At 46.4% G+C, this 21,783-nt stretch overlaps 1 protein-coding gene across 1 annotated transcript in view; it reads right to left on the reverse strand.

Annotated features, from left to right (window-relative positions):
* ARRB2 (arrestin beta 2) overlaps positions 1-16,559 on the reverse strand; it is a 113,140-nt gene extending 96,581 nt beyond the window's left edge. Inside the window, exon 1 of the mRNA XM_077470494.1 lies at positions 16,443-16,559. Coding sequence (XP_077326620.1) covers positions 16,443-16,465 — 23 coding nt within the window. The 5' untranslated portion in view covers positions 16,466-16,559. The remainder of the gene's footprint in view (positions 1-16,442) is intronic.
* Between the last annotated feature and the right edge of the window lie 5,224 nt (positions 16,560-21,783).

Genomic DNA, 21,783 nt, shown 5'->3' on the forward strand with positions numbered 1-21,783 from the left:
AATCTATGCAGATCAGTGCAACTCAAACGTTGCATGAATGAGCCCTAAAGTTGGCTACATTTCATCAGCAAATGAAACATAAAACTACATGTAAAGTGATATACAGTACTGAATGGCAAACAAATAAAGATAGAGATCACCCCCACACGATCTTAATCCAGACGTTCTGTGATTCATGTAAAAATGAAGATATGGGAAGTGCTGTTATAATTTAATGTGATTTTTTTTTTCCAATAAAAATAAGAAACACAAACATGTTATACTTACCTCGTGTGTAGTGGTTTTGCAGAGCACCCTGGATCCCCCTCTTCTCAGGACCCACTTTGGCTCTCCTGGCCCTTGCCTGCCTTTAAGTGCCCCCACAGCAAGCAGCCTGCTATGGGGGCACCTGAGCCGACCCACAGCTCCCTGTATCCATTCAGACACTGAGCTGTGGGTCAGTCCCATCCCCTCTCTCTCATTGGCAAACTGACTTTGATTGACAGCAGCAGGAGCCAATGGCGTCGCTCCGGTGTCTCAGCCAATAAGGGCAGTCTCAGACGGCCAAGGCAGTCTTGGACATCGCTGGACAGAGATGGGGCTCAGCTAAGTATTGGGGGGGCTGCTACACACAGAAGGTTTTTTTTATCTTAATGTACCTTCTGCCTTTACAAGTCCTTTAATGAGTAAACACGGGGATGAATAAAAAAGAATTGCACTCACATTTGAAGAGTTAAACCCGTTGTCTTTTTGACAAAGAGGTGGTCCTTGTTGCCCTGAAACACGTAGCCACGCCCCCACATTCTCCTATTGGAACTTGTATGCATCCTCTGTGCCCCCGACTCATTCCCCAGACATCAGCTCTGGCATCCCAGCCTGCTAAGAGATCCATTCTCACGCCACATCCTGCCAGCTGATCACCACGGACCCCTGCCACCTCTGCTTTGGGGTGGACCTGCCGCCTCACAACCGAGTATAAAATAGAAGAGGGGCACCTCTAAGTGTAGCAATATGGTTACATTTAATGAAGGTCCAACATTTAGAAACTCACATGGTTGAGGATTAAAGCAGGTACATCTAAGTATGGAGGCATCCGGGGTAAAGCTGTCCACATAGACCGTCCTCCGCACCGCCATTGGCAGCATCCCTTCCACGCTGCGCTCCACAAGCCTCGCTTTCAGATTGCTCTACTGCAGGGTAGTCTTGCTGGTCATGACAGACTGACACTGTTGAGAGCCGGTGGTGCGGAGGACGGTCTATGTGGACAGCTTTACCCTGGATGCTTGCATACTTAGATGTGCTTCTTTTAATCAGCAACCGTGTGAGTTGGTAAATGTTGTACCTTCATTAAATGTAACCATATTGCTACGCTTTGAGGCGCCCCTCTTCACTTTTATACTCTGTAGCTCCTGTTGGATTTTGCTTCTAATCCCCATGTGGAGGCTTCCATTTGTGGATGGATATATTATGGTTACACAACCTATCACATTGCTATAATCTTTTTATAAGGACTATAAACTGAAGGACTTATGAATAAATGGTTGTGGAACGAATCATCTGAGTTTCCATTATTTCTTATGGGAAAATTTGCTTTGATATAAGAGTGCTTTGGATCACAAGCATGTTTCTGGAACGAATTATGCTCGCAATCCAAGGTTTTACTGTACATGGTTTTAACTCTTCAAATAAACATGAGTGCAATTTTTTTTTCTTTATACCTCCCTGTGCACTTTGATGGTGGTGCTTCCCCCTTCCTTTTTACGTAGATCTGGGAGGGCTTCCAATCATTTTTGGGGCAGCTGCAGTCAGAACTTTAGTACTCATTTTACTGACCTTGATACAACGCAACAGTATTTTTTTATTATTTTATTTCTTTATGCATTACATTATTTTTCAATTACATTTCTTTAAAATTTAAATGCAACAAAGAGTATTATATACGTTTTATTTTATTGCCCTCTTGTTTTTCAAATGTTCAGGAGTTGTAAAAATCAGGACTCTAATTTTTAACCAGAATTGTGCAGACACACGCACACACAGACACGCACACACAGACACGCACACACAGACACGCACACACAGACACGCACACACAGACACCCCTAGATTTTTTTGCCTTATCTGGCAGCTTTTCTAATTTTGCTGCAGTATATTTCACAATTTGTCTTCTTTCTTCATTCTACCACCGTTTTGCGTACAACGGCACTTCGCCTTCACAACTGGAAAAGAGGCTTGCAAAATAGAGAAAAGGATCTGGATTACAACAGCAATAGAAATCCTGCCTATTGCAAACTAAACTCCGCTAAAACCATCTGTCAGTGTTTAATTGATTTCAACCCTTGTGACACCCACTACACTCATTTCCTAATCTGCAGATACCAGGGACAGGAAGTGGTGAGGCATCCCCACAGCAGAGGTGTTTGAGACAGCAATAAAACCTGACAGAGGTTCTGACCCTTCTGCACACCATGTAAAAGCTAAAAGAAAGAAGGGAGGACGGAGCGGGTCTGTACTGCGGGGGTTGTAGGGGTTCTAGGCTGGTTGGTAGGAAGAGGTTCCTGTACCAAGGAGATGCTAGGAGAGGGGTTTGTACTTTGGGCAACCCGTCAATGGCATTCTACTTGTCAATCAAAGACAGGTGACGGGTAGTACGCGTCCCTTCCTTGCCGACCCCCCCCAAACCCAAAGAGAAGGGTCAGTGGGCGAGTGCCATTTACTGAACCCGATTCCCTGCATTTCCTCCTGTGGCAGCCGACAGGCGGCTTCTCCTCCTCCCCTTCCCGTCAGAATTCAGCTGCCACAGGAGAAAATGGGGAATTGGGTTCAGTAGTGGCACTCGCCCGCTGAACCTCCTGTTCAGGTTCCTCTTCGGTCTGCTGGTGCCCACCCCCCACCCCTTCCCGCCGAGTTCTGTGGAGGATCTTTAGGATGGAGAGTGGGGGAAGGGGCCGAAAGAAATGCAATTTGCCAGCCCCTTCTATTTCTAAATGAACAGCGTGAGTGGAACCAAATCGCTCACTGTGTTCATTCATAACTGAAGCATAGTAAACAGTGTTTAACATGCTTCGGTTTGTGAATGAACAGGGAGACTGTGCAGAGGCTCTTCCTTTCCATTCATTCTGTGCAGTTGAGGCCACAGAGTTGGAGATTGAGGGCTATATCCACAATCCACTTTTCCCCGTCTCAAAAATGAAACCATCAGACCCATGATATTTCACCCAAGACCCCCAGCAGGGCTGCTAAAAAAAAAAAAAAAAAAAACACCACACAAACACCTGGCATTGTCCACTGCCCCACCGACGCCATCCACACATACCTGGCATCATCCACTGCCCCACTGACGCCATCCACACCATCTACTGCCCCACCGACGCCATCCACACATACCTGGCATCAAACACTGCCCCACCGACGCCATCCACACATACCTGGCATCAACCACTGCCCCACCGACGCCATCCACACATACCTGGCATCATCCACTGCCCCACTGACGCCATCCACACCATCTACTGCCCCACCGACGCCATCCACACATACCTGGCATCAAACACTGCCCCACCGACGCCATCCACACATACCTGGCATCAACCACTGCCCCACCGACGCCATCCACACATACCTGGCATCATCCACTGCCCCACTGACGCCATCCACACCATCTACTGCCCCACCGACGCCATCCACACATACCTGGCATCAAACACTGCCCCACCGACGCCATCCACACATACCTGGCATCAACCACTGCCCCACCGACGCCATCCACACATACCTGGCATCATCCACTGCCCCACTGACGCCATCCACACCATCTACTGCCCCACCGACGCCATCCACACATACCTGGCATCAAACACTGCCCCACCGACGCCATCCACACATACCTGGCATCAACCACTGCCCCACCGACGCCATCCACACATACCTGGCATCATCCACTGCCCCACTGACGCCATCCACACCATCTACTGCCCCACCGACGCCATCCACACATACCTGGCATCATCCACTGCCCCACCGACGCCATCCACACATACCTGGCATCATCCACTGCCCCACCGACGCCATCCACACATACCTGGCATCATCCACACCATCTACTGCCCCACCGACGCCATCCACACATACCTGGCATCATCCACACCATCTACTGCCCCACCGACGCCATCCACACATACCTGGCATCAACCACTGCCCCACCGACGCCATCCACACCATCTACTGCCCCACCGATACCGTCCACTTTTACCGTAGCCCAAAATTAGATCTTTAGAGTGCCATTTGTTTTTATTATATTCTTCCTCACAATTTAGATAGGCCTTGCTAGTACAAAAATAAAAAAATAAAAATAAAAGAAGGGCTTAACACAAGGATGCAGCAAAATACAATAGCTGTCTATGTATCTCAATCACACCAAACCATTGCGTTGAAGAAAAATGCAGCACTTTTATTCAGTGCAAAATGCTGACCAAAAAGAAAAAAAACGCAACTCAACACGCAGTAAAACACAGAGCGATGCATTAAAAATGCATGTCCTAGTGCTTACCATGCTTCAATCATGCAGATGCGTTTGCTATGTGGTGTTAACAAGCCCTTAGAGGCCTTCAATAAAAAACAAATATACAGAGTGTAAAAGGACTGAACTGGGGGGCCTCATCCCCACGTCTGGTTTTCTACGACGTTCCTAGCAATAGGCGCATGACCACGGAAAAAAAACCTCACATTGTGCAGAGTTCCCACCTACTGCAATGTGGCTGCAGCCGATAAAAAGGGGAACCGGCCAGGACAACCCTTATCTGTCACAGCTGAGGCTCCCATCCAACGCCGGGCTGAGCAGCACAATGTGTAGAGTACAAGGAGCATGTACAGTGATGATCTACACAGATATAGGGACTACCGCTCCCATATTGCAACACAGCACACAGGACAATATTTACACACATAGGAAAATCATACAAAACGGCACAATGTAAATCTACAAAAACATAATAATAGAAAATGACAAGAGAACACAAAATACTCACACGGTACATACAGCACTCCAATCTGATACAGTGGAGATCCCTATAACTCCCCAAACTAGTTTTGGAATCTTCTTGTCCCCAATAACAAAAAAATAAACACAACCCCTTTAAATTTTCTAAAATGTTATCCCCGTGTAATAAGTGTATCATCGCATTATCCCTTTCTACTTCCCTACCACAAGTAGTAATTAAAGAGGCACCAAAATGTGGGCCAAAAATTGTGTTATCGGCATTCAGCCAATAAGAGAAAAAGGTGCCGATAATAGCATTGAAACCGCACCCCGATATTGCCACGAATTCGCTGCGATTTTGGGTCGATTTCACTGCATAAGGTGTGTTTTTCTTAGGTCATGCGACTCAAAAACCGCATCAAAAACGTAAGACGGGTATGTTAATGATGCGTTCTTGCTGCATTTTCAATGCATTTGAACAGTAAGGCGTGTTTGTGTTTTTTTTTTTCTTTTAACGGACAAAAAAAAAAGCACCACGCTGGATTTTTAAAACCGCAATGGAAGCCAAACGGACCAGTGTTAAGACATACATATAATTCAACCACTTAAAGGCCGCTCACCGCATATAAAACTGTGGCAGGGCGACTCTATTGCGCAAAACGACGTACTTGTATGTTGTTTCCTGCAATAGATGGTGAAATGGGCACGCGTGCCCGCACTGAGGAGGAGCTGAGGCACGGGTCCGCCATAAACAAGGCGGATTCCCGCTCTGATCAGGGACAGCATGGAGATCTGCTGTTCCTAGCGATCAGGAACAGCGATCTCTGTTGTTCCTGTCAGGACTCCCCCCCCCCCCCCCCAGTTAGAAACACACTGAGGGAACGCACTTAGCTCTTTGATCACCCCTGACGTTAACGATTGCGGCTGCAAAACAATTACACGGATCAGATAAATATAACAGGTTTGTTTTTTTGTTTTGTTTTTTACTAAAAACACAAAAATTTTATTCTGCTTTTAGGCTGCTTTCACACCTGAGCGTAGCGTGTGAGCGCTTTTCCAGCGCGTTTTTATACATGACGAGCATTTATATGCAGCATCTTTTTGGTATTTGTTTTATTAGCCAATAGAGGAGACTATTTGTTGCATCATTTGTTACTAGGCATTTCCGCTTTTATTTCTTCTTTTATTATTCATTATAATGTTTTTTCGTTAGGGTAAGGGGTTTGAGTTCAGTTTAGGTTAGGAGTTGGAATTAAGGTTGTTTATTATTTGATTTATACGAATGAAAATAAATAAAATGTAGAATACACAAAAAAAAAAAATATATATATATATATATATATATATATATATATATATATATATATATACTAAAGTAACAATACATAAATAATTAAAGAGGAAGTAAACCCTTCCAAACAACTTGGACCTATAGGTAAGCCTAGATTAAGGCTTACCTGTAGGTCCAAGCAATATCTCCTAAACCTATATGGTTTAGGAGATATTTGCCCGAAAATGGGCACCGCTGTCTACGGCGCATGCGCCGTAGACAGCGGCGCGCAGGCGCACTAAATGCGGCAAATCCAAGAATGGATTTGCCTAATTTGTCGACTCCCGTGCGCATGCGCGGGAGTGACGCCATCGCGGCTTCGCCGTATGGCAGCGGCGGAGCTGCGAGACGCGACTCCCGTGCGCATACGCGGGAGTGACGTCATCGCAGCTGCGCCGCTGTGATTCGTCGGAGCTGCGAGACGCCACCAGCAACATGGATGCGGCGGACTACAGGGGACAGCGGCGACTTCGCTGGCTCCTGTGTCAGGTAAGTGACACATAATGAGCTACTATGCGATGCATAGTAGTCCATTATGCTTTACCTTTGCAGGGAAAAAAAGAGGAAGTAAACCCATCAGGGTTTACTTCCTCTTTAAACCTTAACTTTAACCCTAAAAAAATAATTATTATTATTAATAATTAACACCCTAACGCAAAATAAATTATTAATGTATTCTTTGTTCGAGTGTATTACATATTATTAAATGTTACTCATTTATGATGATTTTTTATTAGTGTACTTATTTTACATTTATTTATTCATATAATATTCCTATTTTAAAAATTTTCTTCATTTGAGTAGAAAATCATGCAAAAATGCGCACAAAAATGTGCGAATGGCATGTTTCCATTCATTTCTATATAGTTACATAGTAGGTGAAGTTGAAAAAAAAGACACAAGTCCAACCTATCTGTGTGATTGTATATCAGTATTACATTGTATATCCCTGTATGTTGTGGTCATTCAGGTGCTTCTCTAATAGTTTCTTGAAACTATTGATGCCCCACGCTGAGACCACCGCCTGTGGAAGGGAATTCCACATCCTTGCCGCTCTTACAGTAAAGAATCCTCTACATAGTTTAAGGTTAAACCTCTTTTCTTCTAATTTTAATGAGTGACCACGAGTCTTGTTAAACTAAAGTTTCATCCCTATTGTGGGGTCACCAGTACGGTATTTGTATATTGAAATCATATCCCCTCTCAGGCGTCTCTTCTCCAGAGAGAACAAGTTCAGTGCTCGCAACCTTTCCTCATAACTAATATCCTTCAGACCCTTTATTAGTTTTGTTGCCCTTCTCTGGACTCTCTCTCCAGTTCCAGTACATCCTTCCTGAGGACTGGTGCCCAGAACTGGACAACATATTCAGGTGCGGCCAGACCAGAGTCTTGTAGAGCGGGAGAATTATCGTTTTATCTCTGGAGTTGATCCCCATTTTAATACATGCCAATATTCTGTTTGCTTTGTTAGCAGCAGCTTGGCATTGCATGCCATTGCTGAGCCTATCATCTACTAGGACCCCCAGGTCCTTTTCCATCCTAGATTCCCCCCAGAGGTTCTCCCCCCGGTGTATAGATTGTGTTCATATTTTCTCACCCAAATGCATTATTTTACATTTTTCTACATTGAACCTCATTAGCCATGTAGTTGCCCACCCCAATTCATTTGTTCAGATCTTTTTGCAAGGTTTCCACATCCTGCGGAGAAGTTATTGCCCTGCTTAGCTTAGTATCGTCCGCAAATACACAGAGATTGAACTGTTTACCCCATCCTCCAGGTCGTCTAACAAAATAAATAGGATTGGTCCCAGCACAGAACCTTGGGGGACCCCACTACCCACCCCTGACCATTCCGAGTATTCCCCATTTATCACCACCCTCTGAACTTACCCTTGTAGCCAGTTTTCAATCCATGTACTCACCCTATGGCCCATGCCAACGGACCTTATTTTGTACAGTAAACGTTTATGGGGAACTGTGTCAAATGCTTTTGCAAAATCCAGATACACCACATCTACGGGCCTTCATCTAGATGGCAACTTACCTCCTCATAGAAGGTTAGTAGATTGGTTTGGCAAAAACGATTCTTCATGAATCCATGCCGATTACGGCTAATGATACCGTTCTCATTAGTAAGATCTTGTATATAGTCCCTTATCATCCCCTCCAAGAGTTTACATACTATTGATGTTAGGCTAACTGATCTGTAATTCCCAGGGATGTATTTTGGGCCCTTTTTAAATATTAGTGCTACATTGGCTTTTCTCCAATCAGCTGGTACCATTCCAGTCAGTAAAAATCAGGACCCCCCCCCAAAGTACCCTCGGGTTCAAGCCATCTGGTCCCGGTGATTTATTAAAAGTCTAATTTAAATTCTGTCCTCTGTTAACCACGGAGGTGCTTCCTGTGACGTGTCATGAGGACAGACACTGCAGTTTTGATTACTGAAGCCCCTCCGATTCCCTTGTGAAGACCGAGGAGAAGAATAAAGTCAATACCTTCGCCATCTCCCATCCTTTGTAACCAGATGTCCTTCCTCAATCTTTATGGGGCCAATATGGTCTGCCCTCCCTTTTTTTACTGTTTACGTACTTAAATGGGAATAAAAACGTGCCAAAAACACTTAAATATGCTTGATTCGAGCTACAAATAAAGCTCCAGAACTTTTCTGAGCTTCAGGCGACATGGAGTGGAGATGTGAACCTTCCACATAGAGAATCATGGATTTTTTATTTTTTTTCCCCCATCCAGCATTTTGGAGCTTCGAGCTACATGACGCTCAGGTGGGAAGGGGGCTTTAAGTCCTGCTAGATGGCTTCAGGCTGGCCCATTTTCCAGGTATAGCTATATAAAACATTAAAAATAAGTGCCTATACAGTGTAGAATCCAGTAATACACCGTCTCGCCCTGCGCTGCACATGCTCGGTTTCTCTCCATTTTTAGGCACTGTGCAGAAAATCACAGCCACCAGAGGCTGATCTGCTGACAGCCGAAAGATTTAATGCTTCTCAGAGGTTCTGGGCTTCAGAAACATGGCAGCCTCCAGCAAGCAGAAACCGGAGCAATGCTGGAGGCAAAATTACAGCAAACACTGATTTTCGTAGCATAATTATTAACGTGCAATTCCTGTTTCTTGCTAAAGAACATTTTTTTATTATCAAATTATCATGGCTAAAGTTCTGCTTTAACAAATTGTTATACGTTACCCTTTCCAAGGAAATCTTTTAGATGACCCTCAAGCCTGGGGTTTAAATGTTTTTAATTAGGTACAACAACCCACCCATGGTTGCTCAGCCAGTGGTCCTCCAGCTATTGTGGAACTACAAGTCCCATGAGGCATGGCAAGCCACTGCCAGCTACAAGCATGACTCCCAAAGGCAGAGGCATGATGAGACTTTTAGTACTTCCACGACAGCTGGGGGACCACTGGTTGAGCACCCCATGCATAGAAGTGTCCCTTTGGGAGGCCATTCATGGATCTCTAGTGATGAGAACTCTGGGCTTCCAGAAGACCATAACAATGATGGGGGGGTCCTGGGATCATGGAGTTATAGCAATCTGTATTACAATACACACTGGAGTAGAAATAGTACACACTGGAGTTGTAGAAATGGTACACACTGGAGTTGTAGTTACATAGTTAGTAAGGTTGAATAAAGACACCAGTCCAACCTGAGTGAGTGTCTACAATTGTCCCCATCCCTGCACACTCACATTGGTCCCTACCCTCAAGGAGCCCACAATCCAAGGTCCCCATTCATATACTAGGGCCAATTTTGAACAGAAGCCAATTAACCTACCAGCAAGTCTTTGGAGCATTGGAGGAAACCGGAGTACCTGGAGGAAACCCACGCAGGCACAGGGAGAACATGCAAACTCCAGGCAGGTAGTGTTGTAGTTGGGATTCGAACCAGCGACCCTTCTTACTGCTAGGTGAGAGTGCTAACCACTACGCCGCCCAATGGTAAAAATGGTAAGCACTGGGAGTAGTAGAAATGGTACGCACTGGGAGTAGTAGAAATGGTACGCACTGGGAGTAGTAGAAATGGTACGCACTGGGAGTAGTAGTTACATAGTTAGTAAGGTTGAATAAAGACAACAGGCCATCCAGTTCAACCTGTGAGTGAGTGTCTACAATTGTCCCTATCCCTGCACACTCACATCGGTCCCTACCGTCAAGGAGCCCACAATCTAAGGGCCCCGTTCATATACTAGGGCCAATTTTAGACAGAAGCCAAGTAAACTACCAGAATGTCTTCCACTGGAGTGTTGGAGGAAACCAGAGTACCCGGAGAAAACCCACGCAGGCACAGGGAGAACATGCAAACTCCAGGCAGGTAGTGTCGTGGTTGGGATTTGAACCAGCGACGCTTTTTACTGCTAGGTGACAGTGCTAACCACTACACCATTGTGCCACCCAATGGTAGAAATGGTACACACTGGAGTAGTAGTAGTGGTACACACTGGAGTAGTAGTAGTAGTGGTACACACTGGAGTAGTAGTAGTAGTGGTACACACTGGAGTAGAAGTAGTAGTGGTACACACTGGAGTAGAAGTAGTAGTGGTACACACTGGAGTAGAAGTAGTAGTGGTACACACTGGAGTAGAAGTAGTAGTGGTACACACTGGAGTAGAAGTAGTAGTGGTACACACTGGAGTAGAAATGATATAGTGATTACACAGAGTAAACACACAGAGTGTTCTAGGCATATATGGTGCACTATAGGAGGTCATAAACCAGAGAGGACAATGTGTGCATACATAGCGGGGATTATCCCGATCACACCAACACTCTACACACATCCATTACCAGATAACAAGGATCAGCACATACACATTGTGTACACACAGCCCACTTCTATAAAACACGCCATATGCTGCTTTGTATCATTCATTGGAGTTAGAAAATAGTTTTATGAGTACAAAGTGTACAGTGATACAAAAGGTTTCCGTTTGGTTACCCAGTTTAACACAGATCTACGCCACCACATCACACATAGTGTGCCCAACGAGTGCTGAAATCACACACACCGAGCCCTGCAGATCACTTACATGGTATAATAGATGTACATTATAGGTCACATTACCTGGCACAATGGGCACACCAACACCATCCACAAATATATTATGTATATAGAGAGATGCCGACATCCAGGACACACCACAAACACGCTCAGTCTACTAGAGGTAGAAAATAGACAAGTCCCATCACCCTGTATGAGGACTAGTGACAGCACACAATGTACACATTAGGGGTCAACCGATAGACACTTTTTTTTAAAGTCTCGGTCACAAACTTACCAAGATTGGTCTCCCCCCTGCCGCGATGGCCATTTTGTTGTGGCCCACTATGTCATCGGCCCAGGTAGAAGAAGCCGGAACTTAAGCCCCATACACACCATCAGATTTTCTGCTGAGTTTTTCCTTCAGATTTACTAAAACCACATAAATATGAGGTCAGACCTTAGGAGTTTCAATGTGAATGTAATCAGGCAGGCCCTTCTACTACATGGTTTTGGTAAATCTGAAGGAAAAAACTCAGCAGAATCTGATAGTGTGTATGGGGGCTTTAGAAGGTTTTGCAGTGCAGGGCACACAACGTCATTACGTACACGCCTGGCTTCTTCTACCCGGATAGGGAAAAGGCCACCACATTCCTCACCTTGGACAGTAAACACCATGGAATGGCTGGACCAGAAAGGACACACCATGCCAACCACCCACCGCAGCCATTGGCTCCCGCTGCCGTCATGTGTGCACATGTAAATGCACACATTTGAGTTCCTACACATGAAAACGCTGATTGCGATACACGTCACCACGCATGCGCACAAACTGGTTCCTACATTTTATAGCTGGCTCCTAAAAAAAATAAAAAATTGTCAAGCCCTGCACTGCATGTAGTGCTTTACACTCTGCATACATCCCATTACCTCCATACTGGGTATAGTGACAACACGGTGGAGGTTCCATTGCCAGTATAGTGACAACACAGTGGTGACCCCATTACCCCCATACTGGGCATAGTTACAACACAGTGGGGGTTCCATTACTGGTATAGCGACAACACAGTGGTGGCCCCATTACCTCCATACTGGGCATAGGGACAACACAGTAGTGGTTCCATTACCTCCATACTGGGTATAGTGACAACACGGTGGAGGTTCCATTGCCAGTATAGTGACAACACAGTGGTGACCCCATTACCCCCATACTGGGCATAGTTACAACACAGTGGGGGTTCCATTACTGGTATAGCGACAACACAGTGGTGGCCCCATTACCTCCATACTGGGCATAGGGACAACACAGTAGTGGTTCCATTACCTCCATAATGGGTATAGTGACAACACAGTGGTGGCCCCATTACCTCCATACTGGGCATAGTGACAACACAGTGGTGGCCCCATTACCTCCATACTGGGCATAGTGACAACACAGTGGTGGTTCCATTACCTCCATACTGGGCATAGTGACAACACAGTGGTGGCCCCATTACCGCCATACTGGACATAGTGACAACACAGTGGTGGCCCCATTACCGCCATACTGGACATAGTGACAACACAGTGGTGGCCCCATTACCGCCATACTGGGCATAGTGACAACACAGTGGTGGCCCCATTACCTCCATACTGGGCATAGTGACAACACAGTGGTGGCCCCATTACAGCTATACTGGGCATAGTGACAACACAGTGGTGGCCCCATTACCGCCATACTGGGCATAGTGACAACACAGTGGTGGCCCCATTACCGCCATACTGGGCATAGTGACAACACAGTGGTGGCCCCATTACCGCCATACTGGGTATAGTGACAACACAGTGGTGGCCCCATTACCTCCATACTGGGCATAGTGACAACACAGTGGTGGCCCCATTACCTCCATACTGGGCATAGTGACAACACAGTGGTGGCCCCATTACCTCCATACTGGGCATAGTGACAACACAGTGGTGGCCCCATTACCGCCATACTGGGCATAGTGACAACACAGTGGTGGCTCCATTACCTCCATACTGGGCATAGTGACAACACAGTGGTGGCCCCATTACCTCCATACTGGGCATAGTGACAACACAGTGGTGGCCCCATTACCTCCATACTGGGCATAGTGACAACACAGTGGTGGCCCCATTACCGCCATACTGGACATAGTGACAACACAGTGGTGGCCCCATTACCGCCATACTGGGCATAGTGACAACACAGTGGTGGCCCCATTACCTCCATACTGGGCATAGTGACAACACAGTGGTGGCCCCATTACAGCTATACTGGGCATAGTGACAACACAGTGGTGGCCCCATTACCGCCATACTGGGTATAGTGACAACACAGTGGTGGCCCCATTACCTCTATACTGGGCATAGTGACAACACAGTGGTGGCCCCATTACCTCCATACTGGGCATAGTGACAACACAGTGGTGGCCCCATTACCTCCATACTGGGCATAGTGACAACACAGTGGTGGCCCCATTACCTCCATACTGGGCATAGTGACAACACAGTGGTGGCCCCATTACCGCCATACTGGGCATAGTGACAACACAGTGGTGGCCCCATTACCGCCATACTGGGTATAGTGACAACACAGTGGTGGCCCCATTACCGCCATACTGGGTATAGTGACAACACAGTAGTGGTTCCATTACCTCCATAATGGGTATAGTGGCAACACAGTGGTGGCCCCATTACCGCCATACTGGGCATAGTGACAACACAGTGGTGGCCCCATTACCGCCATACTGGGCATAGTGACAACACAGTGGTGGCCCCATTACCTCCATACTGGGCATAGTGACAACACAGTGGTGGCCCCATTACCTCCATACTGGGCATAGTGACAATACAGTGGTGGACCCGTTGCCCGCATACACAATGATCTACTGACCACAGGAAGCTCAATACTGTTAAAACCCAACTTTATGTCTAATGTCCCTTTAAATGGTTTTCTTGCACCAAGCTTGCCCAAACAAACCTATTACTTCACTAACTGGCACACTTGTGGGGCGCACTGAAATCACTGTACATATCCTCAGTTACATACAGTATAGAGTGCGTCACACACAGTGCCAGCCACACATGTACCTGTCCTAAGTGATGTCACACACATCGCCAGCCACACCGCACACATCGCCAGCCACACTACCATCACACACGTTGCCAGCTTAAGTGATGTCACATACAGTGCCAGCCAGAACCAGTGACATCACACACAGCGCCAGCCACAGCGACACCACATGCCGCCAGCTTAAGTGATGTCACACACAGCGTCAGCCACAGCAACGTCACACACAGTGTCAGCCATATCACATGCAGCGCCAACCACGGCAACGTCACACACACACACTCAGCGCCAGCCACAACGACGTCACACACGCAGCACCGGCCACACTGATGTCACATCCAGCGACATCACACACAGTGACGTCACACACACAGCGTCAGTTGTACCACTTGCAGCGCCATCCACAGCAACGTCACACACATCGCCAGTCGTACCAAGCGCAGTGCCAGCCACAGCGCCGTCACACACAGCGCCAGCCACGACCACACTGATGTCACTCACAGCGCCGTAACACACACATCGCCAGCCATGCCACACGCAGCGCCAGCCACAGTGCCGTCACACACACACAGCGCCAGCCGTGCCACACACAGCGCCAACCACAGTGCCGTCACACACACACACAGCGCCAGCCACGACCACATTGATGTCACACACAGCGACAGCCACAGTGACGTCTCACACACACACACACACACACACCACCAGCGACGACCACACTGATGTCACACACAGCGATAGCCACAGTGACGTCTCACACACACACACACCACCAGCGACGACCACACTGATGTCACACACAGCGATAGCCACAGCCACAGCGATGTCACACACACAGGTCCAGCCATAGCGCCGTCACACACAGTGTCAGCTGTACCACTTGCAGCGCCAGCCACAGCGGCGTCACATACACAGCACCAGCCACGACCAGACTGATATCACACACAGCACCAGCCACGACCAGACTGATATCACACACAGCGCCAGCCACAGCGAGGTCACACACAGTGCCAGTCGTACCAGACACAGCAGCAATCACAGTGATGTCACACAGTGGCAGTCGTACCACACGCAGTGCCAGCCACAGCGGCGTCACACACACACAGCGCCAACCACGTCACACACAGCGCCAGCCACAACCACACTGATGTCACACACAGCGCCAAGCACAGCGATGTCACACATAGCGCCAGTCGTACCATACACAGCGCCAGCCACAGAGGTATCACACAGCTCCAGTCGTATCAAACATCGTCAGCCATACCACATGCAGCACCAACCATGGCGACATCACACACACAGCGCCAGCCACGTCACACGTAGCACCAGCCACTGCCACACTGATGTCACACACAGCGCCAGTTGTACCACACACAGCGTCAAGCAAAGCGATGTCACATATAGCGCTAGTCGTATCAAACATCGCCAGCCATACCACATGCAGCACCAACCATGGCGACGTGTCTCACATACACACAGCGCCAGCCACGACCACACTGATGTCACACACAGCGCCAGCCACAGCAACCTCATACGCAGCGCCAGTCGTACCACGCGCAGCGCCAGCCACATCGCTAGCCATACCACATGCAGCGCCAACCACGACGACGTCCGTGTGTCTCTCTCTCTCTCTCTCTCTCTCTCTCTCTCTCTCTCTCTCTCTCTCACACACACACACACACACACACACACACACACACACACACACACACACACACACACACACACACACAGCGCCAGCCACAACCACACTGATGTCAAACACAGCGCCAGCCACAGCAACATCACACACAGCGCCAGCCACAGCACACATGTACCCGGCCTAAGTGATGTCACACAGAGCCCTCCACAGTGACATCACACACCAGTGATCACTATGTAAACAATGTAACAGTGACAATCATACACATTGCCCTGGATCTCTCCTATCACTGCACTGCTCACAGTGATAACACACACAGTGTACACAGTGCTCAACACCTCACACTGTGATATCACACACTGGGGGGTCCCAGTACACACTGTATGGTGACAACACACACACTGGTCTTATACTATAACAGCCCCTCCCTCACTCACCGGGTTCCCGCTCTCTCCCCCATCTTCCCGTCCCCTCCGCTCCTTACACACAGAAGCGCGCTCCCGTACTCTCCTTTTACCCTCCGGGGGCGCGCACGGTGTTACGCATAGTAGGGACAAGTGGGCGTGCCGTCCAGACACAAACTCCCGCCCCCTCCCTCCAAACGCCAGTAATTGGCCACGGCCGTCCCCGCCCTCCTCCTCGCCATGCCGCGCCCTTCCCCGCCCCATGCCGGAGTTGTGTGCGCCGACGTCATCCCGTGTCAGCGGAAAGGGGGAGCGAGCGGGCGCGCTGCTATTGGCTGTGTGGTGGCCTGTATGTAAATCGGGTCAGCGAGGCGCTATTGTGGTTGGAGGAACCGGGTTGGGGGCGCGGCGGTGACTGGGTGTGTCCGCTGTCAGCAAAGTGCACCTGTTCCATGCGCGCCTAGTGGTGTTTTTGTGTGTGTGGGCGGGGCTAATATTTGGGGGCGGAGAAGTGACTGGTTGTTTATAGGGAGGATCTTTGTAGTGGAACCTCACAGTATAATGTCAGGTGTCAGTGTGCTGTGTCTGATTCCTATTCCACAGCATGTAAATACTGACTTCATTACAAGTCAGGCCACGCCCACCTCACACCTGTGCAGGTTGAACACGCCTCCCTGCCCCGCCCATCCATTCATTGCTTTTATTTATAGAAATTCATGGAAAACGCTTTGCAACGCGTATTTGATGCAGATCTGAACGCATCCATTCCAGAATGCGTTTCTGTGTGTGTATTTTTAATTCACTTTTGACGCGTTCCAGTGCGTTTTTGATTCGTTTTCGGATGCATTCTAGATGGCTTTTTTATATATATATATATATATAATTTTATTTTTTTCTGTACTGGGGTCCGGTGTGTTCATTATGCGTTTTAGATGCTTTCCACTGTATTCCGGTGCATTTTTTTTATGTGTTTTACCGCATTCCAGTGCAGGAAAAAGGCAGGAACTGGCTGCACTGGTGTGAACTGTGCCATTAGAAACCATATAACCTACTATCCACGCGTTTTTGACGCAGAAAAAAAAAAAGCACTGGCCTGCATGCGGTGTGAACTGGCCCTTAACTCCTTGGCGGGGGAGCCCTTAACTCCACCGAGCCGTGGAGCCGAGCGGCCGCATAGCTGCATGCATTAGTGCAAACAACAATGTGCCAAGAGCGCACACCTGGCACAGTTATTATTATTTAAGGTACTTATACAGTGCTGTCAATTTATGCAGGGCTTTACATATACATTGTATAATCACATCAGTTACCAACACATGTCAGGGAAACCTCCTCTCCTCCCTCCACGATCGCTCCAATGTGATCAAGCAGAACTTCCCCCTCTGGGTAATAAGATCAGGCCTTTTTCTGGCACTTTTTGTTTACAAGTAAAAATCTGTATTTTCTTTGCTTGAAAATTACCTAGAACCCCCAAACATTATATCATAGCTCCCAACTGTCACTGATTTTAAGGGACTGTCGCTGATTTGGAGCAATGTCCCCCTGTCCCTCATTGCTCCTCATTAGTCCCTCATTTTGGTCTGATCCATATACAGTGCCTTGCGAAATTATTCGGCCCCCTTGAACTTTTCAACCTTTTGCCACATTTCAGGCTTCAAACATAAAGATATAAAATTTTTATTTTTTGTGAAGAATCACCAACAAGTGGGACACAATTGGGAAGTGGAACGAAATCTATTGGATAATTTAAACTTTTTTAGCAAATAAAAAACTGAAAAGTGGTGCGTGCAAAATTATTCAGCCCCTTTACTTTCAGTGCAGCAAACTCACTCCAGAAGTTCAGTGAGGATCTCTGAATGATCCAATGTTGTCCTAAATGACTGATGGTGATAAATAGAATCCCCCTGTGTGTAATCAAGTCTCTGTATAAATGCACCTGCTCTGTGAGAGTCTCAGGGTTCTGTTGAAAGCGCAGAGAGCATCATGAAGACCAAGGAACACACCAGGCAGGTCCGTAATACTGTGGAGAAGTTTAAAGCCGGATTTGGATACAAAAAGATTTCCCAAGTTTTAAACATCCCAAGGAGCACGGTGCAAGCGATCATTTTGAAATGGAAGGAGTATCAGACCACTGCAAATCTACCAAGACCTGGCCGTCCCTCTAAACTTTCAGCTCAGACAAGGAGAAGGCTGATCAGAGATGCAGCCAAGAGGCCCATGATCACTCTGGATGAACTGCAGAGAACTACGGCTGAGGTGGGAGAGTCTGTCCATAGGACAACAATCAGTCGTACACTGCACAAATCTGGCCTTTATGCAAGAGTGGCAAGAAGAAAGCCATTTCTCAAAGATACCCATAAAAAGTATCATCTAAAGTTTGCCACAAGCCACCTGGGAGACACACCAAACATGTGGAAGAAGGTGCTCTGGTCAGATGAAACCAAAATCGAACTTTTTGCCCACAATGCAAAACGATATGTTTGGTATAAAAGCAACACAGCTCATCACCCTCAACACACCATCCCCACTGTCAAACATGGTGGTGGCAGCATCATGGTTTGGGCCTGCTTTTCTTCAGCAGGGACAGGGAAGATGGTTAAAATTGAGGGGAAGATGGATGCAGCCAAATACAGGACCATTCTGGATGAAAACCTGTTGGAGTCTGCAAAAGACCTGAAACTGGGACGGAGATTTATCTTCCAACAAGACAATGATCCCAAACATACAGCAAAATCTACAAAGGAATGGTTCACAAATAAACGTATCCAGGTGTTAGAATGGCCAAGTCAAAGTCCAGACCTGAATCCAATCGAGAATCTGTGGAAAGAGCTGAAAACTGCTGTTCACAAACACTCTCCATCCAACCTCACTGAGCTCGAGCTGTTTTGCAAGGAAGAATGCGCAAGAATTTCAGTCTCTCGATGTGCAAAACTGATAGAGACATACCCCAAGCGACTTGCAGCTGTCATCGCAGCAAAAGGTGGCTCTACAAAGTATTAACGCAAAGGGGCCGAATAATTTTGCACGCCCCACTTTTCATTTTTTTATTAGTTAAAAAAGTTTCAAAAATCTAATAGATTTCATTCCACTTCACAATTGTGTCCCACTTGTTGGTGATTCTTCACAAAAAATGAAAATTTTATATCTTTATGTTTGAAGCCTGAAATGTGGCAAAAGGTTCAAAAGTTCAAGGGGGCTGAATACTTTCGCAAGGCACTGTAGCTGTATATAAAATGCGTAAATACTAAGCCGCACTATACAAATGATCTCCTGTCCCCTCCCCTAATATATTATTATAATATCTGTATTTTAGGAATCTATATGTTTTTTCACATGAGCATTATGTACTTACTGTAATTTGATTTTCCACTCCCTTATTTATTTTTTGGCACTTCACTATTGATCAATATTTGTGTGTTTTTATGTTACGCATTTGGTATCTTATTGCTGAGTGCAGTACATAATACATAGCGCAGCACTTTCCTCATTTAATTAATCATTATGATTTTAGCTGCTGTATTTTATATTGATCCAATACCGTTTATATCTATTTACATGATGAGATCATTTATATAGCGCAGCATAGTATTTACTCGTTTATGTGTACACGATTTGTGAGATGTTAAAGCCGGCAGCTTTTTCTTTCTTTTTCTCTTTTTTTTTTTCTTATGTAGCGGGGTCTCTTTAAGGACTATAAAACTACTGTTCCCAGAACCCCGCTGGTTCACAGGATATTTTGAGTTATGCCCCAGAGACTTATGGGGGAGGGCATATAAGGAGGGGGAGAGGCCTAGTTCGCTCTTTTTGGGACACCCCCCTCTCTCCTAGCAAGAGGAGGTCTGTGCTGAACTGCTGGAGGGACAAGGCCTGAAGCCTGGGCCTTGTGCTATTTTCCAAAGAGCTCTCTGCCAGCCTAGTTGCACCTGAGAGACATTTTCTCTTGCTGCAGTACACCAGAAGGATTGAAGACTCAGAGGTCGGTGGATTCCTGTTCCTAGAGGAAAAGGCAGAGAAAACGGACTTGGACTTGTCCGGGTGGTGAGAGCTGTTTAAAGACAGATGCTTTATCTTTATTATTCGTTTGGATTACAAAGTTGTTCTTCAAGTGCACCACCGAAAGATTGCTAGCGAATATTGTTTTACTGGACTTCCATCTAGAACAGTCAGGCCTGACTGCATAGGTAGATAGTGCTGGGTGTTAGTTTACCCATGCGGGGAAGTAGCTGAAAAAGGGCAGCACTAGAGTTGCATAGCAATACTTTATTATGCTGATTACTCTGTTTATCTTTATTACTGGTTACTGCAGGGACCTGCTTATGTGTTGCAAACCAAATGTTCATTTCATGTTATTCCTTTTATAAAACAACAAGTAAAGTCAGTTATATACTTTCAAAGATTGTCTATGAGCTTGAGTTATCCACTCACGCACACACATATTTAGAGTATAAGTGATTTAATGTGTATTGCTAGATAATAACTGTGCCAGAGTGGGTAGAGCAGATTGCCGGGGGGTTGGCGGAGCTGTGCTCAGGGCCCAAACCAAACTTGCGGCCCTCTTAAGTGAGGGTATCGCTATACTTATATTTACTGGGCATCTGGTTCTTGGTGGCTCGCAGGATTCCTTGTGTTTTTTTGTATATAAAATGCACTTTTTATCTTTCAAAAAGTGTTTCCCAGTGCTAAACCTTTCATCCAAATGATAAATTGCTGCATTTGTAAATTTTAAAAGCCAATATAAGGAATAGTAGTGATAAAAAAAAGTCCCTTGTGGATTTAATTAACTTATTTTTTTGGGTTAATTCTCCTTTAAGGGGGTGTGGAAGGAGGCGTGTCCTATACCTACATACATTTTCTAGTAGGTGTCCCTCAGTCCCATCTCAAAATGTTGGGAGGTATGCCACTGCCACTGTGCCAACAATTGCAACAACTGTGCCAAATGCTGCCATTGTGCCCTCAAATGCTGCCACTGTGCCCATCAAACGTTGCCACTGTGCCCTCAAATGCTGCCATTGTGCCCATAAATTGCAGCCACCAAACGCTGCCCAAGCACTGTCACACTTTGAATGACAATTGCACGGTCATGCGATGCTGTACCCAAACAACATTTTTATACAGTTCCCCCCCAAATAGAGCTTTATTTTATTGGTATTTGATCACCACTGGGGTTTTTATTTTTTGCTCTACAAATAAAAAAAGACTGAAAATGTAAAAAAAAAAAATAGTATATAGTATAGTATAGTATAATATAAATAATAAGTTTTTCTTTGTAAATAAGTACAGTTTCTCTTTCTCTGATGAGCACTGATTGGCACTGATGAGGTGGCACTAATGGGCACTGATATGCAGCACTGATGGGCACTGATGAGGTGCCACT

Source organism: Lithobates pipiens, unplaced genomic scaffold, assembly GCF_037356315.1.
Source record: "Lithobates pipiens isolate NorthernLeopardFrog02 unplaced genomic scaffold, aLitPip1_a1.2 Scaffold_8, whole genome shotgun sequence".
In the NCBI taxonomy this organism is placed as follows: Eukaryota; Metazoa; Chordata; class Amphibia; order Anura; family Ranidae; genus Lithobates; species Lithobates pipiens.